Below are 22,790 nucleotides of genomic sequence, written 5' to 3'. Positions count from 1 at the left end.
ATATCCAACGATATCAAACCGGTACGACGTCATAACTGTATAACTGTCGAGTTATAACCCTGGCCCCGAGCTACTCTTGCTCTCCCCTCTCCCCATTTTCTCGGTTGCTACTTGTTACTTACGTAAATATTCACATAACGCGTACATGTTCTGGAGACTCTGGTTCATTACGTTTACGAGATGACACGCATATTAAATGCAAGCATATTAAACGCGACGTGCATTCATATTAGTTTAGCGTGACTGAAGTGTCAAATGTGTGTGTGACATTTGTTTCTTCTAATACACGGAATATTCTCGAATGCACGGAAATAAGAGACATTTGCAAAACGAGAAGTTGAATTTCCTTTTTGGATATATTTTTAAGAAAAATCAAGAGAACGAATTCCCGAATTTCATACAACTAAAAAGGATAAAAGTTGTTACTGAGGTCGCGGTCGATAAACGCTGTTAATACATATGTATGAACTGTCTGTCGACTCTTTTCGGTAGAGGATTTGGATCGGGGCGAAAGTTTTCCCTTCTAAATAAATCAACGATAATAATAAATCAAATATTGACGCGGACTAGCCAACTAAGATGTGTCGCATCGTGCATGACAAAAACTCGTAATAAACTTGGTAGGCGATTCGACGCAACGACTGAACGTGTTTTCTGATCGTAAAAGAAAGTTTTGCTCTCGTAACAAGGAGAGAGAGTCTTGAAATTAATATGATCCGATATATCCTCCGATACTTACGTATAATAACGATAATCGAGAAATGTAATGAGTGCCGGTAATTTACATCGAACGCGGAAACTTCGCAAAGTACTCGCGTTTTACAACTGGCTTTGAAATGGGTGAACCCTGCTAATATTAAATTCCAACACTATCATGTTTGACAGGAATTCGGTTTGATTAACGTCGAACGCGGCAACACATTCATCACACCACTGAAAGGAAAATATAGAAACAGGTAGTTGTACTAGAGTAACGATAACGATAGCGTTATACGTTTCAGCGCCTTCACTGTGGCGTAAGTAATTTAACAGGTAACTCTGGAAGGATGTAATCTGTATCTTCGTGAAATTGCGGTTGGCGGAAGTCTAAAAGTTGAGCTCCTCAATTATGAAAGAGCGTTGGTACGCTGCTCGTTGTTCCGCGGGCGGTCGTGATATAGTCAAGTTGGCGTTATACTTAAGTGAAAGTTGGAGATGTTTCGTTAACCCTTAAATGAAATTTTTACATGGCTGCTCGAAGCCGTCTTTAGAAGAACAAGAAGCTATTTTAATTCTCCTTATGTATATTTAATGTGTCCTTAATTTCTCTTACATTGCAAACTAAAATGCAAGAAAAGAATATTAAAAAAGCGATGATTAATTTAGTTGCAATGACACTGCAACGTATAATTGTTACATCATGCATGTTATATATGTAATATTGATATATAATCGCATTGAAAAATCATGTGATAAAAATTAGTAAATTAATATAACTCGTGATATACAAATTAATATGTAAAAATAAGACTAGCAAATAAATTCGGAATATTGTAAACTATTAGGTGTTGGAATTAATTCGTAGCGTTTTTTAATGAAAGAATGTTATTTATTTCACATGAGCATTAAAAAATACATTAATGAAAGTACTTCCCATCACTTGTAAAACGCTACGAATTAATTCCAACACCTAATATAAAAACGATTTATTAATATGATGATTTTTACTAACAAAAATCATAATAGTACTTTTCACTACATATAATCTTTTTTAGCAAGAAGAGCCTTCTTGCTAAGAAAATTGTGTAGTCAAACGTACAATATTATTACCTTTATTAATAAAAATTATATTAATAAATTATTTTACAGCATTCTTTGAATTTGCTTGTTGTTGATCTATTCATATGATGTTATTAAATGCAGTAAGAAGGAAATATCGCGAAATGAAAACTGTGTCAAATTGAAAGTCGAGTTTAAAAAGTCGCCGCACCATGTTACTTCGCGGAGAAGTGGATGCGACGAAAAACACGTTGTGAGACCCTTCTTTTCGCCAGTGTGAATTTACATCCGCTATTTACAACGCGTCGCGTCGTCCGAATTGAAATTAGAATTTCAAAGCAGAACGAGAACTAAAGCGGAATTTGTTCGCGAAGGTGTACAGAGTCGTCGTCAGACGGGACTTTGGAGCAACTGCCGTACTCCTTTCTCCTTCAAGTGGAGAACGTTTGGTCGGCTAAACAAAACGCGCATGTTTTACGTGGCCGCGCAAATAAGAATTACGGCCGATCATTACCACCCGTGGAAACCGAGGCACGCGTACAAATGTCGACGCGGAATAAAACCCGGGACGAAGTGAGGAACCATCCTCGCCAGTTTGTCCCCGGCCCGATTCTCGCCGCTGTCGCGGTCGTTTGCGCTATCGTAAGTTTATGCCGTCGGTTGCAGGTTACTATCCTCCGTCTGTCCCACCCCCGGACGACGGCAACAACAACGGGGTTCACCCCTTTATACGACACGATAGTTTCATCGCGAAACTGCCACCGTTCGCATCTGTCGCCTTTCCCATTACCGTGCAAGCATACAGCGGCCCATTTCCCGCCGGTAAACTCAAGTGCGCTCTCAATTCGCTCAACCCTGACGTTTCTCTTTTACCACCCGGCGCGGTGTGGCCCTTTTCTCCCGCGATCGCGCGCGCTACAACCGCGGCTTATCGCCGTGATTAAACGAAACGAATTACCCCGAGCTTTAATCGACCGTTACGAAGAGGCGCCGCGGCAGTTTGCTGCTAAGCTCGTATCTGACAATGTTGTTGATTAGATGTGAGCTCTCGAGTGAGTTCATTTCGTGGACAATTTGATGGCAAAGAAAGAGATTCGATAGCAAACAGCATGCGTGTTCTAATTTAATCTTTCGTTAGCAATATATTGGACTTTAAAGGCACAGTCGATTTTTTATTGTGAATTCTGGTAGATGAATTTATAAATGAGTAAAATACAATCCAACTTCTATAATAGTAAAAACTTGTAAAAGTGTAAACATTTTTTCCAGATTTTTATACAGTCCGAAGCAATATAAAAATATGCACTGAAGTTCGAAGAACTTCTAGGTTGCGGACGAAGAAAAAACTTTATATTGCCAACGGAGAGTTAATACAATTGTTGGAAGTTGAGAAAAATATAAGGTAAATGTACTCAATTAGTGGTCATGACTTAATTATTGGATAAAATGACAAAAATTTTTTAGTATTAAGTTTCTAATGATATGTACTCTAAATAAATTTATTGTTCATAAAAATTTAATAAGACAAATAGATTTACTTAGAGAGTCGTCCATATTATTAAAAGCTTAATATTTAAAATTTTTTTCATTTTCAATAATTGGGTCACTGCCATAATTAACTGAGATATTTTTTATTTTACTGAAAGATTTAAAATAATATACAAAAAGCATTGAAATTAGCGCTTAAAGACTATTCATAAAAATTTATATGTTTGAATTATATTTCTTTTTTTTTTTTTTCATTCGAGCGTTAAAACAGAAGAACTAAATTTGTGGTTGGCTCGCATCATCTACAATTGTACATTCGTGTGTCCTAAACTCAAGTGAAACGTCGCGGAGAATGTACGAAAATTCCTAAAATGGCATCGCACGTGGCGTTATATTCAAGCGAAGAATTCACGAGAAATATTTATCTAGCGAATTGCTGGTGGTGCGCGTCCGCGGAGATGTTGGTACCCTCGTTAAATATTACACGGCGGTCGCCCGTAGCGCTCGCGCATCACCGCCGTTTCCATTAATAAACGCAAGAGAGTCGCGGAGATAAATTTTAGCGCGGCGTAACACAAAACCGAGCAGCGCCGCACAGTCTTTGCTGCCACAATACAGAAAGAGAGAGACAGACAGACAGAGAGAGAGAGAGAGAGAGAGAGAGAGAGAGAGAGAGAGAGAGAGAGAGAGAGAGAGAGAGAGAGAGAGAGCGCTTTTCATAAAATATGACTGCTTTAATAAATCCCGCGCGATGTTGCAACGGGGGCCCAAGACAAGGTCCGAGACAAGGTGCGCTGCTTCGTTCTTTCTTGGGAGAAAGGACAAGAGAGGGAGGGAAAGTGACGTTCACGGCGGAAGTAAAAATTCAATGCCCCGTTTAAATAACCCATCATCAACGGCGTCTTCCGTCCGGTCGCTTCGCAGGGGTCGGTATATATATTCCCTCCTCTTTCCCTTCACCCCCTTTCGTAAAGGCAAAGCGGGAAAACGAGAGAGGGGATGGTAGAGAAGCAGGTCCCGAAAATCCTTAGGGGTGCAATCATGGACGGGCTAGACGCGCTTTCCACAACGTATCTTCCCACCGTTGAACCCGCTCGACCGGTGTCACGTCCACCCCGTTACACGAAAGAATTTTCAGCGACCCTTCCGCCTCTAAAGAGACCCCCAGCGAATCTACGAGGGGGACCCCCAACGTGTATTCCGGCGCATCTCTTGACCCCCCACGACTGTCACGTTCACCAATAGGGATTGAGCGATTCGAAAATTTTCCCTTTTCGAACCAATCGCCGTTGCGTCGCGATCTTCCTTGTGTCTTTTCGTACGTTGGAACATCTTCTTGGCGGCCTTGAAAAATCAGAGGCACGTGCGGCCTCCTTCCCGTGTTCCAAATTTTATTGTTGGGTATTATGTGTGCAAACCCGGTCAATCGGGACGAACAGCTGCCTGTTGGCCACGTTTCGCGCCTTTTTCGCGCATCGCTTCTTTTCTTCCTTTCTATTCTTTCAGTTTTCTTTCCTCGCCGCACTCGCCTCTCTTCCTCATGGCTTCCTCGTACGACGTACATCTCGTCTGTTTGGCCGTACACGCGTGTGGCTATAACCACGATACGGGGTCGTGAAACATTGCGTAAGGGCTTTTTAAAGGGACACGGACGGCGCTTCCTGACTCGCGTCCTTCCGTTGTTCCTTCCGCGATTCGCCGAGAGAGAGACACGGGGATTTAAATTTTAAACCATACCGAAAATGCTAATGCGTCCAACACTGCGGCGACCTCGTTCCTTTTCCCGTCTCCGGGTCAAGAAAAACCGTTGCTGTTCATCTTGGCTTTAGATGACACACGCGCATCTTGTCAGACTGGAACGATCATTTCTCTAACAGATTCGGATGAACCACATATCAAAATTTACGCATCATATCTTTATATCTTTTTAAATGATTTATATCCATGATTTGACTTAATTTATTATACGCCAGCTTCATTAGTTAACATCTGTTTCCTACGACACGATAAATTTTTTCGTTTATCCTGAACTTCTGCCGACATCATAATTCAAGATAGCCGATCTTCACATTTTCGTTAAATTAGTTTTCCCATCAGGATGCACCGTTGTCGTCGTTCCTACGATATTTTCTTTTTAAGTCTCCTGCACCATACAATATTGCTTCCGAGTTCGAAGTGGCGATATTACAACGGCGCGCACGAGACATTCCTATCTAAATTAATTAATAATGTATATACGGTGCCGGGTGAATTTTCCACGGTGTGCAGAATTCTTCGATCGACCCTCCCCCAGCGGACGCCGCGTACACGCGGCAGGATCGTTAATGGAAGATGTAATTGGAAAATACTTGGCGCGCCTCCGTTCAATTCACCGCCGTGTTTGCTCGCGATACGCGACGAACCGAGTTATCGCAAGAATCCTGCTTCTATCGGCGCTATAATCCCGCGGCACGGTATATAAACTTTATTCCGCCAGTCCGCTCCGACGATGTTGCTACGCGCTTTTACGTCGGCACTCGAGAGAGGATCGATGTCCGGATCTTTGTGAAATTTCATCGTCGCTTATCACGGACGCGAAGGAAGCATACAATAGAAAATGTATATACCTCCTCCTAAGAGAAAAATACAATAGTCTGTAATCAGAATATCAAGGTAATTTGCATAGAATGGAAACAATATCACATATAAAATTATGGTGAAAAAATATTAATTATCTTGTAAGTTTTAAGTAATAATGAAAAGCGCATTAATAAAGTTTGATTTTTCTGGCGTTCACCTGAAAGGTTTCATGCAACAACAATTTAATCTATCGTTTAATTTAAAGAATTAATATTTGAGCTAAATTTCTATTCAATTTTCTATTAAATTTTTTGTTAAATTTTATACTAAATTTTAAAAAAATTTTCTATTGTGTTGTACCTTTCAATTATAGTTAAATGAAAAAGCAAGAGCTGATTCTGACGAAATATTTAATATCTACGATTTTTTTGTCGTTCTATCGCTTTCAAAGTGATATAACTACCAAAGAAAATTTCCTGTCGCCCAGGATGTACAGTCATGCAACGATAATAATTCATCAGACTTGCACACGTCAATAATTTGGTTCGCACCCATTTGGCTCGCTGCACAGGCGCATTGGACATTATCACAACCATTTTCCACGATACGACATACTTTATGCATGTATTTTCTCCCCTCTCGATATAAGCGGCTTATTGGTTTTCACAATTAGGCATCTGAATTACAAACTTTAGCAGGAATTGAATCGTTTCGGGGTCTTGAGTTATTGTCATTCGTCGCGAATCGAAACAACGTATCCATTTCCTGATGTTGTTACATTATACTGAGAGAACGAGAAGGAGAAAGGTCTGGGACAGATAAGGGGAGCCGAGAGGATAGGACTTGATGCATAAACGGAGAGTGGAACGTGAGGGTGGCTACAAAGCTCGGCGAGAATACTCTTGAAAGTGAATACTAGTATCCAATTGCAGTTACCTACCGTGTCTCCAGTTGTTCAAAGTGCGTATAACGGGCGGGAGAGGTAGGAATTAATTGGCAGGTTGCTTTCAGTGACGCGAGCGCGCGATGAGGGAAGTCGGGAGGTGGTGAAAAGGGTCTTTGAAGAAATGAAAAACATAGAGCATGCCTCGGTTGTTCCTCGATGGAGAATGATATATCTCGCAAATTTATTACAAATTTAAAAAAAAAAAGATAACTTGTTGTAACAGTTATATAGAAGAAATAGAAGTCGGTTTGCGAACAAATGTTGGAAATTGAGATTGTATTCCAGATATTAAAATTCAGACACATGAACTTATATCATTTTTTTCCTAGTTGCTTTTCAATTTATTGTAGAATCGATTGCACGAATGCTTCAAGCTTAGAAGATTTGGTTTAACCAAATTTTCTTTTCCATACAATTAACAGTAAGTTAAATTTTAAAAAGAACAAAAATACGGTTTTATTTGTTAGATTATTAATGTATAAAAAAATTCGTTTATAAAAACATACATAAAAAAGATCATAACTTTAGTAACGGGTCGCAATAAGTATTTCGCGATGTCTACTATTTTCTGTTCATTACAGCTTTACGTCATTAATAGCACAGGCATAAGTCGTGGAAATTAACTTGAACGATTCATTCGAAGCTTATCGAGAAGTCTGACATAAAAGCGCGTTACACTATGAAATACACAATTCTAATACCCTCTTTCATGGCGATGCCTTAAGATATAATACGCTCCGACAATCATTATAATTGCAAAGTAGCGCCAAAGCTACCATTGCCCATGACAGAAGAGTAGTAGCGTGTTGAGATGCTAATTAGTGGGTTAGACTAGAGAAGACATTTACAGCAAGCGAGGGAAAGCTTTCAGGTGCGCTTTCAAAGACTTTCAAAGTACCTCGAGAGTATACTATTTCCATAAATTTTTGGCAAGGTCTTAGATCTCTCTCTCTTTCTCTCTCTCCCTTTCTTTTGAATATTATTCATTAGTTAATAACTTGCAATTTGTGTGAGGCATGAAAATGATTTTTTTTTCTTAAACGTTCCCGTTTCACGAATCAAGAAGTATACAAGCCTTTCATATGTATTATCTAAAACAACTATTCAATACCGACAGTACGCTTTGTAACTTCAACCAAATTTACTCTCTTAATTTTTTCAGTAAACAGATCAACACGCGGAAATGCCGGCACAATTGCATTTTATTTGGAACCCGTGCGATCCGCGTGTTTATTAAAACAATGCGCCAGATGGATGAAGATAGAAATGCGTTGAAAATAAAGGGATGTCCGTTCATATTAATCGGTTACTTCAATATTTACATTAACAAGTAGACATAATTATTTACGCAAACAATTCTGTGATATTCGATTTACCGAAACGCGCAAACGATGTGCATTTACATCTCTCTCTCTCTCTCTCTCTCTTTCTCTCTCTCTCTCTCTCTCTCTCTCTCTCTCTTTCTCTCTCTCTCTCTCTCTAAATAATTTTCATAAAAATTGTATGGGGATAAAGAATTGAATTAAAAAAAATCACTCAAATGCGAAGACAAATTAGCAATACAAAACCAGTGTCACCTGTCACCTTCTCGAAGCTGCTCGATATCCCGATTATGCGGATTACATCCGCGAGACGAGTTCGCGTTCTTTACATAACGGGAGCGATCTCGCGGAATTGTCAGTGGTTAATTGCGTTCTCTTGCGCGTGCGAGGAGACGGCGCGGAAATAAAAAGGGGGAATACCCGGGGTTAGCGCGCGCGAATTCATATTTATTCAAAGTGGAATTAACGACGAACGAGCCAGACGAGAAGGCTGAGGGGAGAGAGGGATAAAAAGCGAGCGCGCGCACTGCCGATCAATAAGTTCGACCAATTCTACGGCTCGACGCTTTATGGACTCGTTACAAACTCACGCACGTAATTATCTCCATTCCGAATTTATATAGACGCGCTCGTACACGTGTATGTAACATCATGCCGTGCAGGCATAAAAGTCCTTTTAATCTACACGGCTACTTCCTACACATTTCGGCGCGTGTCGCGAAGCGGAACAACGCCCTTGGATTACGCGCGTATTAAGGTTGTGAGTTCGTGTTTGGTCGATTTAATTTTGGTAGTTTTTAACACGTCACGTTTGGCGTGACAAAGGCGGGCTCATTTCCTCACCAAACGCCCGAGCGATTTTTCAATTTCGTTCAAATCACGGGCACCACAAACCATGTTGCCCTCGTTACACGTTAAATACAATTATTCACCCTTTTTAAAAAAAAATCCCTTTTCGACGTTGCTATCGACCGCGAACTTGGCAAGTCTCGTTAATTCGCGATGAAAATTTTATTAAGACCGCCAGCAAGAACAGAGAAATGCACGGTCTATCGCAACGTTTGACGTCGTAACAACGATATGAATTTGCACTCTGAAAGGCGTTGATTTAATGTCAATCGCAGCTGCAACGAGCATTGAAAACGTTAATAGCAGCCACGATTGTACAATTACTCAACGTTAGACATTCAGAGTGAAATCGCAGATGAAAAAGACATTTAATGAAACAAATGAAATAAGTACTCATTGTAATATAAAAAAATTCTAACATGTCCTGCAAAATGACATTAATATATTCTCAAAATGGAATTTCAGTACATTTATGGAGCGTACAGAGAATTAGAAATTTGTAGATGTATATTTAAAAGCAGACGATTTCATATTAAATGATTGTATCAAAAATAAATTTGCAGTTTCGACATATCTTGATATTAATACAAGATTTTATTTTGTCTTTGATCCAAATGAGATATGTCAATATCCAGTTTGATCTGATATTTGCGATTTCTTCTGGTAGGTTGCCAATAACAGTCGTCTCTCGATCGAGAGCTATCCTGATAGTTTGCGTATCGTTAACTTCCGTCTCAGCGTCCGCGATTGAGCGAAAAGTCGGCAGCGGGGAGAAATTGACTTGTGGTGTTCGTGAAAGTCCACGCGAGATCGAAACCGCAGCAAACAGGAGGCGTCTACGCGGCCTTAATTAGCTAGACGGAAAAGTGAGGAAAATTGTGCGCCAGCCTAATGATGGTGGCGTTTATAAGGAAAAAAAAGTAAACGTGTGCGAGAGAACGAGGGAAAGAGAAGGAAAGGCCGCAATGACCCGCGACGGCTAATGACGTCACGTCGCACAAAGAGCGCCGAGAAATTACGATTGCAGGTGGCCGGGGCATTTCTCCGTTTACGTGACGACGAATGACATTATTCGGCGAGCGTGCGGAACGTTTAATTGGCCTATGGCATCAGATAAAAATAGACATAACAGCAATTTCATTCACGACTACAGCCTCTCCATCGATTACAATGTATCTATATTTCGAAAAAAGAAAATAAATCGTACACTTAGAAAAAAGGTTGCTGTCGATTTAAAGAAATTTCGGTTAAAGAAAAAAATTTCTTGGATTTAAACATAATTTTTTTTATCAAAAATAAATTTTATTCGATTTAAAAAGATAATGTTAAAATCAAAGAAATTTTTTTAAATCCGAACCGAAATTTCTTTAAATCGAAGCAACCTTTTCTCTGGGTGTAGAAGTTAAAGGATATAACTTGAGAATAATTGTATTGTCGCCCTGACTTATAATTATATCTTCCATTAACTCTTTTACATCTTTTGATTATATTTTTTGCTTTCTCAAATTTTAGGCAATTAAGAATGACTATTAAAATAAAAAAATCTAAACTGTTGCAATTTGTATATAACTTAATTATGCAGCCAGAAGAAAACAAGAAAGTTACTTTTTGTGAATAAATCTATATAAAATACTAGTTTAAATAATATTTTAAGCCTATTGTTATCTTTATTGTGACATTATATACAGACACTCGAAAAGAAGGAATCTCAGGCATGATGGATAGTGCTGTGTGCAAATAATTTCGACATTTTAGCAACCAGTTCGAACGCCTTACATAATTATTTTGACAGTCCAACAAAAAATTATTTTCAGATCTGCATCTAAATTTTTAAATACTAACAAAATCGTTCTTTTCGTGCAATATATTTCGATCGCATTTTATTGTGACAGTTTCACACATAAAACACACGCGCGCACGCAATGATAATCGCGCAGTTCGTTCCATTGCGCTTCATCTATTTTAGCTGTTTTTTGCCACGGCGAATACTCTTCAGGATAAGCGGCGATGGGGAGGCGTGAGAGCGTGTCATACTTGACGATTTTCAATTTCTCCGAGTCTGACGCTCGTACGTTCATTCACTCGGCCATTCCCTCGTTCGTTCGCGATTTTCCTCTAGCGAGAGAGCTTTGAATTTTTCGTTCCATCTTGAGCGCTCGCACATACGTGGCTTCCATCCCCTTGAGCAGCGAGGCCCATACAACTGCTACCCCTGTTACTTGCAATCGCGTTTTCCCGATACGTCTCTCACGTCTTTCTCGCTGCACGGAAATCAGCCGATCGAAAGAAACTAGGTCGAGAACGCTGACGTCAGCTTCTTGAATATCGTTCGATTACCATATTTTTCGATGGGGATGTTTTTTACAATATTAGCTCATAGCGTATGGATATTTTTATGCACGCGTAAGGATGTTTTTGGTAGAGCTATTCGTTCGCGAGTAAATCTCCAATGGTGATCACCGCATGGCAATTAATACAAGGTTCAAAATGCTGTTCAAAGTTTTAGCCAGTTTTTAGCTAATTAGTAACATCATCTAAAAAGTTCGCAACTATTTGCGACGATCAATTAATGTTTCTTATGTTGGATTATTTGTTGAATAAATTACTGACGTAATTTCTTCATGAATCATATATATGTTATATATATATATTTTATATTATATCCTAGTATCTCGTTTTGCTTTAAATAATTATTGATTATACACTCAAATATATTAATATTTAATATATTAAGATTATGTACTAAACTTTTCTTTTCGAAAATAATAACTAAATCAACGATCGATTACTTCTTTCTACACTTTTTTCTGACGTTGCATCTTTTTTTTTTAGAATTTGGTAAGTCTGCTTATTTTCTTGATTGCAAATATTTTTAGGTGTTATTGGATTTATCTCTTTGAGCTTGACTAAGAGATCTACTAGTCCGGAATACGCCCCTGTACCCTCCTTTCAACTCTTTCCAATAGCGACTCCCATGAGACATCAGACCCCGATTACTATCCTCGAATAACCTGTTTACACATGAACCAGAGAGAACGTAGGGTAGGACGGAAAGAAACTAAAAACGTCAATAGCAGGAGACATTGTTGCATGCGTAACGTTCGGTAGATGTCGTCTAGAAAGACAAATAACAATGTCGATTTTTCTTTCTCATTGTGTTCCGGTTCTGGTTATAGAACTCATTCTGCGTTCTTTTCCTTTTACGCGTGATGTACTTCCATCTTCCAGAAACTTAACATTTCGAAAATTGTCCTATTCATGATTTCTATTGAAAATATTTTTGTCTGACGTCGCAGAAAACTCGATCGATTTTCTAATATATATTCTTCTCAATAACAGAGTATTTTCAAGTTAAAGCTATTCAAAGTTATATTTAGATAAACATGTTTTGTTCTTTTTAAAATTAACATTATGAAAGTTATTTGGTAACTTCGAAATCTCATTTAGAAACACTTGATTCTGTTTCCGCATATATTCATATAGTCTTATAAAATTCTTGGGAGCTGCGGCTGATCGTTGCCCTGGCGATTTAAAAGTTACTGGCAACCCAATTCATCCCCGAGGCTACGTCTTCCATTCCTCAAGGATTCAATTCGGCATGCATAATTCCGCGAGCGGGGAGGATGAGCCGCGCCATATATACATCAGGAAAAGGAAGTACCAGCAGGTTTTCGGGCGCGAAAGGAATTCCCCGACCTCGTCGAAAGCGTGTCGGTAACCCCTTTTCTTCCTGATGCGCCCTGGCTTTTCCCAACGACCCCCTGCGAGAACAAAAACTCGCGGGACCGACCGGTTCGGCGCGAGTGAGAAGTAACGGAGGACTGGACACGAGGGCACGTAAAGAAGGAATAATAAAATGCCACGTTGAAGATGAAGAAGGAGTGGGGAGGAAGACCACCAGCAGCTCGTCGCGATTTCGTGAATTCTCATCGCGAGTTAGTTGGCCTGTCGTCATCAGCTAGAGTGCAATTGCGAATCTAGTTGCGCCGGAAGTGCAAAGTATCATCATCATTTGATTCTGCGATCCCGATCTTCCGGGATCTTAATTTTGTACGCGCCGCTAATCGAAGTAAAGTTTCAAGATTCGATAATCGTTAATGAGATTTCACTTCCGTTAAAGTTCGAACGAATTGACCGTCTCGATTCGCTGTCTAAGACACCGGGATGATTAATGACACCTAATATTTTCCGGAACAACGTCCAACAATCGAAAGATCCGATCTATTTCGCGAATCTACGCCCACCCGGTCGCCATTAGAGTCACTCGCGTGCTTTATTGCTATAATACCGAAAGATCCCGCGGATTCCACGCAGAAATGCCGCGGATGCCGTCCGATAACGCTCCCCAGGCACGAACGGTCGCGCCCTACCAATAGATGATTGATATGTTTGCCGTCTGTGTATGTGCCGTTTCTTTTTCTGCGTCGAATCGCGGACGCATTCGAACCGGTAAAGCGTGACTCCGGTACATGACATGGATGGATACAATAATGGCTGGTACCATCATCATCATCATCAACATCATCATGATCATCATCAACACCCACAGCAGCAGCAGCAACAGCAACACCAGCAACATCCATACCAACAGCAGCAACAACCGTACTATGGGCATCACCATCAATACCAAAGCCAACATCATCAGTACTCGCAGCAGTACTCACCGAATTATCTCTATCGATTTTCCCTTCAGGTAATCCACGGTATCATCGAACAAAACAGCACGGCTTGTTTTGTCTTTATAAATAAATGGAATATTCCGTGTAGGGCATGGAAAAAATCAAAAGCAGTATTATTACTCTGATTTTCATTACGAATTGTTCGGGAAGACTGATGATTTGAACAATACTGTAACGCTTATCAGAGAAAACTATAGATTTAAATAACGCCCAGAGAGAGAAACGTACGATTAATAAATTAATATCATATTATTGTATCGATAAAAAATCGATAAAAAATCGCTTTGTAATATTACTTTTTATTACTAATAAAATATACCGATATCTTTTTATAGAATGTATTTGAAATTAGTGGAAAAATATATTGCAACAATATCATACTAAAAAAAGATAATATCAAAATTGTAGGTTAAAAGCGATGAAACATTTTAAATTATAGCCTATTACAACAATTTAATGGCTACTTTTGGTGACACGTGCAGTATATTTTTAACTGTTTCATGTCATATGAAAATCAAAAAGAATTAACTCCACGAGCTGAAATTAATTATGTCTAGTTATTCCTCGATTAGGCACGCGAATGCAATTTTGCACGTGGCTCGCTCGACACGTTGATAACACCGATAGCTAATATGGAGAAAATGACAGACGCGAAAGAGGGGGAGAGGAATTAAAGGGGAGCTTCTCTCTCTCTCTCTCTCTCTCTCTCTCTCTCTCTCTCTCTCTCTCTCTCTCTCTCTCTCTCTCTCTCTCTCTCTCTCTCTCTCTCTCTCTCTCTCTCTCTCTCTCTCTCTCTCTCTCTCTCTCTCTCTCTCTCGCTGCCCACATGAAAACCATTATATTCGTCGTCAAATGAACGCGCTAATTGTAATTTAATTATTTTGCAGTAATACTTATGAACGAGGTTTCAAAATCCCATTATAAATTACCATTATTTTGATAATGTCCCGTGTGAAATTCGCGATGCAATTCTTATTAAGCGAAGCGGATCGCAACACCGCTGTACGTTATGATGCCGTACTATAATCGTCGAACAAACGCATAATATTGTTTTCCACTTCGCGAAATCTCGCGTTTGACAATATCGAATGAGGATTTAATACTTTTTCGTTCGTACATACGAAGATTACATTAATCCAAGAAACGACGCTCTGCATATTTATCAGTCAGTAATCAATTCCGATATCGATATAGGACATAGATGGTGCGCATACGGTTATTATGAACAACGCGAATGCATGGAATATATATTATACCTCCGACAACAACGATTTTACCGTGTAACATTTTCGCGCGTATATTTCCGCTCTGCTCTGCTTTTTACAACGCGAGAAATACGCGGCGGTAGTCATATGAGGCCGGTAATTTTTCACCGGAAATCAACCCTTTCGCTTACTCACGTCCACATCACGTTGCAATCAATATTTCCTCGCTTACAACGAGCGCGCGCGATAATATTTGCAGAAACCTCGATATCGCGTGACGTTTGCGCCTGGAATAAAATTTATTGCGGAATAAAAAAAAAAGCGCGTCCCAACGTCCCCCTCGAGTCTCTCCAAGAAATTTACACGCGTAGAATTTTCTCCGCACGAGCAATTGGAGCGAAGAATGGAAGGAATAACACACAGACTACAGAGATAAAAAAAAAGACAACGATGCAGACGCAATCTGCGATTTTTATGATCTGCGCTCGGACGCGAACCGGTCGCATGTGCGTTCAACGACGTTTGTAAAATATTACGTGGTATATCGGGGATGGTAAAAAGAACGGTGGCAGCAGCGGCCTTTCCCTGATACACGCACGAAACTTGTGTCGCACGCACACAACGTCATATTGGGAAGATGGAGGAAAATGCCATTTCCGACAAAAAGAAAACGCTTGTGACGTCGATTTTTTCATAACGGGCAGACAATCACGAGTCCGGGCTCAATTCCGATGCTTATCGACAAGAGTTAATTCCGTGCGCGAATTAATCATGTCTAACGCGCGCCGATTCGACGCGTATACGTACGATTTTATAACGTAGGGGTCGTTTTGTATGCCAGCGACATGAACAGCCGCATATCGATGAGCGTGTAGGGGTTGCGAGAGTGAGCTGAGACAGGCAACAGAGCAGACAGAGAAGAGAAACGAGGACACAGAAACGAAGACGACGATAAAGGGGCAGATACAGAATCCCATCTCCACGAACCGAGCGAATTCTGCGTCCACCGTCGACCCGAATACGACGAGGCGTGCCTTATCTGACAGGTAGATACCAGCCAGAGTTATGTGTTACCTACCTACGCCAAATTATCTTCCCGCCCTTTCGGCTTCCATCTCTCGCGAGAGCGTGTACACGAGGTTACGATCTGTGTAGCAGAATGTTAATCTTTAAATGTTGTCCAACATTTGTTAGAAAACGAGCTATTGTCCGAGATTCCTCCCCTAAAAGTGTTCACTCTGAATTTCTTGCAGTGAAATCTCGCTCCAAGAGAGTGAAAAATACAACCACCCTTGAAAGAAAGTGAAATATTTAATAAGATTTCACTGCAAGATATTTCGAGTGTTGGTTCTCTTAGAGAATAATTATAATTTCAAATAAGATCGAAAAAAAATTGAATTGAATTCATTGGATTATAATAAAGTTATAAATGAATATAAGAAAGAAAAAGTGAGAGAAAAAAAATCGAGAAAGTGGCGAATTTCTATGATTACGTTCTTTCCACTTTCTCTCTACATCGTTAATACGTATTTAAAATGCAGAGAGTATAAAAAAGTGCAACTAAAAGGGACGTACCGTCACGTTTGCGAGCACGGAAGTGTGAAGCGTAAAACTTATCTCCGCCTGCGGAAATTATCGCCGTGACATAACCGCCACGAAAAACACACGATACGGGGACGGAAGGATTTTGGGACGTATAAAAGCTCGCGCGTGTAGGACTTCTAATAAAGGGCGTGGGAGAGACACGTCTCTGTCACCGTCACCATATAGATGCGCGCGGAATTATACTCCCTTATAATAGTGTTCTCGCGTCGAACAAGCCCGTCGTTATTATGCGAATTTACGATTCTACGCGCGTACGAAGAGCGGCCACCGAATTTCCCTGCTCTGTGAAAATATCTCGAGAATCTCGTAACCCGATAAGACGGATTGCACTCATTCATACGCACGCGTTGCAAACACGCCAGTTTATCGACATTTAACCTTTCGAAGCTGACATTGCACTCCAAATCCAAGTGTGTAAAAAGTGACTTCAATATATGTGTGTGATTAGTTTTCCATGTAAATATAGCACATTGTACTGCAAATATGGATTTACACATTTAAACGTATGGTCATTTTTACACGGAAAACTGAATAACACATACATATATATATATATTGAAATCACTTTTTACACTTGGATTTGCAGTATGAGTCTAGTTTATATTCGATCTATTTAATTATATATTTTACATCAGCAAATTTGAATTACTCTTATTAAAATAAAATATTAAGTTTACTTCAATTTTATTTTTCTTTATAAGAATTACGTCATTTAAATTTCTTGAAATTAATTAATATCTTTTAATCAATCATATTATATCAATATAATGAGTCTCACAGACACAATGTCAGTAACCGTTACAAGTTTTATGTCAAGTAGTTTTGAGAATTAAGTGAATAGATAAAGATATCTTCCTGAGGAAGAAAAAAAATCAATAAAACAGCAATCTCAACATACGTATCAGTCTAGAGAAGAACGCAATCATTTTGGCGAAGACATAGTCAGTTTAAGATCTTCGAAAATAATCGAGTATGCGGAATCATTAATTAGGCCTACAAATTCATATTATTATTAACGTCGAAATAGACTATCCTAGAAAGACATGAAAATAGCAAAGTGTCAACGAGGCACACAGCTCAGGATCGAAAGGGAGAGAATCAAGAGTCGCGGGTGATGCACAGTGAGGGAGAAAGCACGTCGGAGATGACTGGCTGGCCCGGGGGTGAAAACGGGACAAATGAGAAAGGGGTCTAAACAGCAACAGTAATTCGTTCACTGACAAAAGGCTCTGTTGGAACAATGACGTCTGCACCGCGTCCGTGTGCGCGCGTTTGCGTGTGCCGCTTATTGTGAAAGCCCGCGCGCTTTTCACCGGATTTTCCGTCTGTTACGCCCGGCCCGTTTAGATCGATCGACTGTCGAGCACGCACGCAGCCACGTACGCATACGTACGCACCTATATATATATATATATATATACACACACAATGTATAGAAAGAGAGGGCGCGATGAAGGAAAGGGGGTTGGCGACGCGCGTCAAGCGCGCGGGGGAAAGCCGCGCGGAAAGTGAAGAGTAATTGCCGCTTCGTGTTATCGCGTACTACATCTTCGTCGGTGTTTTTGATGCATCGCGAGTGTAGGATGCGACGTATACGTGCCGGCATCGTAAATTCTATTACGCGATGGAGAAGCGCGTGTGCGCGGTTTTGTGTGCGGATAATTTCAGGGTGGAAGCGTTCTCGCGCGCGAGCGAGAAAAGGGTGGCACTGGTCAACACTTCTCGTGATGTGTATCTCGTTCGTGCGATCGAAAGTCGAAATAGATGAATGTTTCCATCGACCGAGGAAAAAGGTTGACACTAGATAGTTGCGCTAAAAATAGACTATATATGAAACAGGACAAAGAATCTATTAGATTAGAAATGATGATAATGAAAAACGTGTATCCATGAGCGCGCTTCGTAATGATTACAAAATTGTAATAAATGAAAAGAATGAAACTATGATAAAATTTGTATTATCGTCGTATTAATTACTGGTATCTTTAATTGTTATTATTACATCACATGCAGTTTTACATTACGTATAATATTTTCACTCTACTATATCTGCGAAAACCAACGTGGCGAGAAATACAGATATATTTCTATATAACCATCAAGAATTATTATTCATGAATTATCATGAGACGAACAACGCAGCCTTGTCTTTTATGGCAGAATTTATTGTACTTAATCTTGTGGAAGCGTAGTGCATTTACAGTTACTTTGCAAAAGCGTACCAAACCATTGTTTACATTTCTCCTATTGCGCTTACTAGGTGCTATTATTTAAAGCCCGGTATTTAAATGGCCATTAAACTAATGGCGGAAGCTTAAGCGCCGAGTCTAAGCCCGAATTCCAGCGGGATAATCGCGAGAGCCCTAGATAACCGTGCTCTGTCCGTCCGCTTCGCTAATTATGATAATTGTTATGGTAATTACAAAGTCGATCATACAATTAGCGAAGACACATCCATTACTGCGTTAACATACGAAGATGTGTGCAACACGATGGACAATGACATTTAAGGCAAACAGTGCCATCATTCTTTGATAATACATCCGATCCAAGTTGTCAATCTTCTTTCATAACTTTCTCATTACTATTGTTTATCGTTTACCGATACACATGTTTCCTCTAACGACATGATTCACGAGTTTAAAAATACACGCTTAAAAAAAAAAGAAACGGCAATACGTTCGGAGCCGCGCTCTCGATTAGAGATCCATCTTCGTTGCGGATCGGTCGCCCTGACAAGTGTCTCCTCTGTGTCATGGCTGTATTGTGATTTACCGCCCCTCCGATTCACGGTACATTGGATCGCGGGGGGCGATTCAGCATTTCCAGATTGCAGTTCGAACCATTCAGTAGCGACGATCTGTGTCCACCCCGCCTATCGGAAAAGTGATACATATCCCTCATTAGCAAGTTGCCATTCCGGTTCCTGCCAGTATTCCTTGCCAACCTGTACCGAACACCAATCAAGCCCACGCTCATTCGTTCATAGTGCTGTTACTCGCGTTGTTGTTGTTGTTGTTGTTGTTGTTCCCCCGTGGCTTGTACCGCCTATCCACGTATTGGCTGACGAAACAAACAATCCCTCCATTAGTATTTGTTATTTTCTAAAAGCATTCTCATAATAACCGCTTACAATTTAAATTGTATTGAAACGTCTCTCTTCATCTCGTACCTTGCTTGATTATGCGAAAAACATCGATCTCAAATTGCACAATAGATACAATAGCTCTCCCATACCAGATATTGTATCTTATTTTTATGTAATTATAGTTTACTGATATCGATACTATTGTTCGATTATTTGACATTGAACGATAACATGTTGCGTCGAAATTCTAATTTATAATATCCCGAGGTAGCAACAGTAATGTATTTAATTTTGTAGACTTTATGCAGTTCGAAAGAATAATTTTAGAATAATTTTTGCGCTTTAATTTTTCGACTTGGCTTGATTTGGTCACAACGGGAAAGAATTTTATCCCTTGGGCACGATTACGTCAGGATATACGTACGGTATAAAATTTTCTATTCGCAGGTGCGCATTCAAAAAGCTCTTGTGAGCGTTCAGCAGGCAGGTATCAGAACGGCGTATGTCGTATTCCTCTGGAAAGGGTGGCTTTTGCGTCGGGTAATTAGACACGTCGTCCAGTTTACGGGCGGACGTTAAACTCTCGAACTGGAGATGGTCGAGATAGAAAGGTCCTTTCACCCTCTTCTAGCCGGCGGGAATATGCGCTCTCTGGATCTCGTCCATTCGCGGGAATGAAGGTCCGGGGCTAAATTGAACGATCCTTTTCCGCTGGACGCTGCCTGGGGATACTAAAGCGTCGCGGTGCATCCACGTCATATAATTGCCATGCGGAGTGCATGCAAAATGTACCTGCCGGGTCGTACCGGGCAAAATTTTCGTCAGACACGATGACGGCAACGGCAGCAACGTAACGATGCGAATTAACGGACAACTGGTGTAACCGGTTTGAGGCAGGACATGCTTTGTTCGTCGTACTTACATATCCGTGATGAAAAATATAAACCGTTCGCAAAGTGAGTTTTGAATGAATTCGTAAGGTAAATCGGAAGTCGCGAAAATGTTACAGATGTATAATGCATGCGATAACGAGTTATTGGATACGCGTTTGAATTAATGAATATGTATTTACATAATGAGTTATTGTATTCGTTTTGCGCGATAGTTTACGTCGAGGTTATTTATGATATCCGTGCAGCAGAATTCATAGCGTAATAATGACGATTCGCTCGAACGAGAATTGAAAATTGCGCGAGGATATCATGCAATTCGCGTTTAACTACGACTTAACGCATTAACGACTTTGTCGAATTTTCACACTCGCATTAATTTGCCCTCGATATTGAGATTCGGAAGTGACATTTCACATTTCACTGTAAAATATTTCGTAAAAGGAAAACAGCTATCGAATTATGTTGGAGGAATAAAAAATATCTATGCTACTAAAATATATCTGCATATTTTGATCTTCTGAATAGAATTATGTAAATTGTGAGCGGAATATTTATAAATATGGATACAACGTGTTCAACGCATTGCACTGCAACGTTAACTAAAAGCGTACAAATAGGTGGAAGGAATTTTAACGGTTTGTTCAACAGATTGCTCTGCTTGAATCCTTGGGATGCGGCGGTGTTCTATGTAAAATATGTACGAGCGCTAGAATCTTTTCAGGATATCCTATGCCGTAGACTCCGCCGTACTTCGAACATATCAGAGGTACTTTACCAAGTTTCCTCCGCTCGAAAACGCTATATTCTCGGAACTTCCCCTTTCTTTTTACTCGACAGTCTCGATCGCGCGGTCGGAAATTTATTTCTCGCCGGAGGCGTGCGCGGAATTATCCAAAATCCCGGCGTGTCGCCTTGCACGTGCCTCCACTTTACGTAGGAATGTAAAATCTGTCGTTGGGGCACCATCTTTCTTCGGGCCTTGTCCCTGAGAGAACATTCGTTGCAAATTTAACGCGTAGGGCGGAGAAACAGGCGGTATAACTTCTATAACCAAGAAGAATATGTACAGTTCTCAAATAAATAGACCAATTTTTGGTTAAGAGGAAAAGACAGATAAGTTTAAGTTTTCCCATATAATGTTCCTTTTATTAATTTTTTGCTTTAAAACTTTTATGCGTAATCAATCTATGTGTATATGTATATCGATTTTAATATATCTGTAGGTACAAATATAGCCTTATCATCATTATTCGATATAATATTATAATTATAGAACAAAAAGAGGAAAAAAAGGGGGAGGGAGAGAAAATATTATACATTCCGATAATATCGATTCGAAGAAATCAATTACGAGGCAACCCCTTTTAGCGTAGAGACTCGGACGGTTTCTTCAACCGGAGCGTAATTTCCACGTGGCATTAAACCGCGGTGGAAACCGGACTCGTCGCGCGTTGGTGGACAGAAAGACGACGGAACGAGATTTCCTAATCGGTATGAGAGAGTTTCCACCAGGCGACTCTCAATTCGTACCGAAGCAATTCACTGAGCTCGGGAAGCGAATGCGCGCACGAGACGAGGCGCTTCAGGGTGAAAAGAAAGGGAGGATCCCTGGATGAAAGAGAAGAGCACGAGAACGAGAACGAGCGCGCAACGAGAGAGATGGACTCGGGCGAACGACTCGAAGACAATGCAATTATTCGCAATTACCGCGTCCGTCCGCGGCTCGCGGAATTATCCCATTCTGTTTCCATTACTGGTCCCGCCAGCCTTGGGCTCTCTCTCTCTCTCTCTCTCTCTCTCTCTCTCTCTCTCTCTCTCTCTCTCTCTCTCTCTCTCTCTCTCTCTCTCTCTCTCTCTCTCTCTCTCTCTCTCTCTCTCTCTCTCTCTCTCTCTCTCTCTCTCTCTCTCTCTCTCTCTCTCTCTCTCTCTCTCTCTCTCTCTCTCTCTCTCTCTCTCTCTCTCTCTCTCTCTCTCTCTCTCTCTCTCTCTCTCTCTCTCTCTCTCTCCGCTTCCATCCTCTCACTGAATTATCCTTTCTCTCTCTTTATACTCGCTTCACGCTGCCAGGCGCGTTCGTACTTGTATACGCCCCGTGTACATGCTCATTTGTATATGTACATATAAATGCCACCACATGCCGTCAAAGCATCGACGGAGAAATTAATAGACTTTGAACGCCGCAGACACGCCAACCCGGGGCGGGATAATGCGGCGAAATCTATAGAATTTGCCTACCGATCCGTTAACGAACGACGTAACTCTGAATCTTCGCGCCTTCCTGCATCACACGGTATCCTGTTCTTCGGGAGGATTACCAGCGAAGTATCCAAGAGTAACGCCACTCTCCTTTGAATCCATCACCGCGATTCGGTCCAGTGATCCAGCTGAGCGTAAGCCG

The 22,790-nt window shown here is 40.5% G+C and overlaps 2 protein-coding genes and 1 long non-coding RNA gene across 9 annotated transcripts in view; 2 read left to right on the top strand and 1 right to left on the bottom strand.

Moving 5' to 3' along the window:
* Positions 1 to 22,790, bottom strand: part of LOC147909275 (uncharacterized) — a 308,493-nt gene that overhangs the window by 240,556 nt on the left and 45,147 nt on the right. The gene's annotated exons all lie outside the window — the stretch shown is intronic.
* The window catches only part of LOC105153914 (Transcriptional-regulating factor 1), a 432,031-nt gene that overhangs the window by 370,155 nt on the left and 39,086 nt on the right, over positions 1 to 22,790 (top strand). The window lies entirely within an intron of this gene.
* LOC105153915 (uncharacterized) lies at positions 1,745 to 19,081 on the top strand. Its single transcript, XM_087407066.1, has one exon. It carries the CDS (start codon positions 13,397 to 13,399, stop codon positions 13,724 to 13,726), a length of 330 nt encoding a protein of 109 aa, XP_087263192.1. The 5' UTR covers positions 1,745 to 13,396; the 3' UTR covers positions 13,727 to 19,081.

Source organism: Acromyrmex echinatior, chromosome 6 (assembly GCF_024713525.1).
Source record: "Acromyrmex echinatior isolate Ae372 chromosome 6, ASM2471352v2, whole genome shotgun sequence".
Lineage (NCBI taxonomy): Eukaryota > Metazoa > Arthropoda > Insecta > Hymenoptera > Formicidae > Acromyrmex > Acromyrmex echinatior.
The sequence above is the reverse complement of the archived record's forward strand: the minus strand, read 5'-3'. Positions and strand labels throughout refer to the sequence as shown.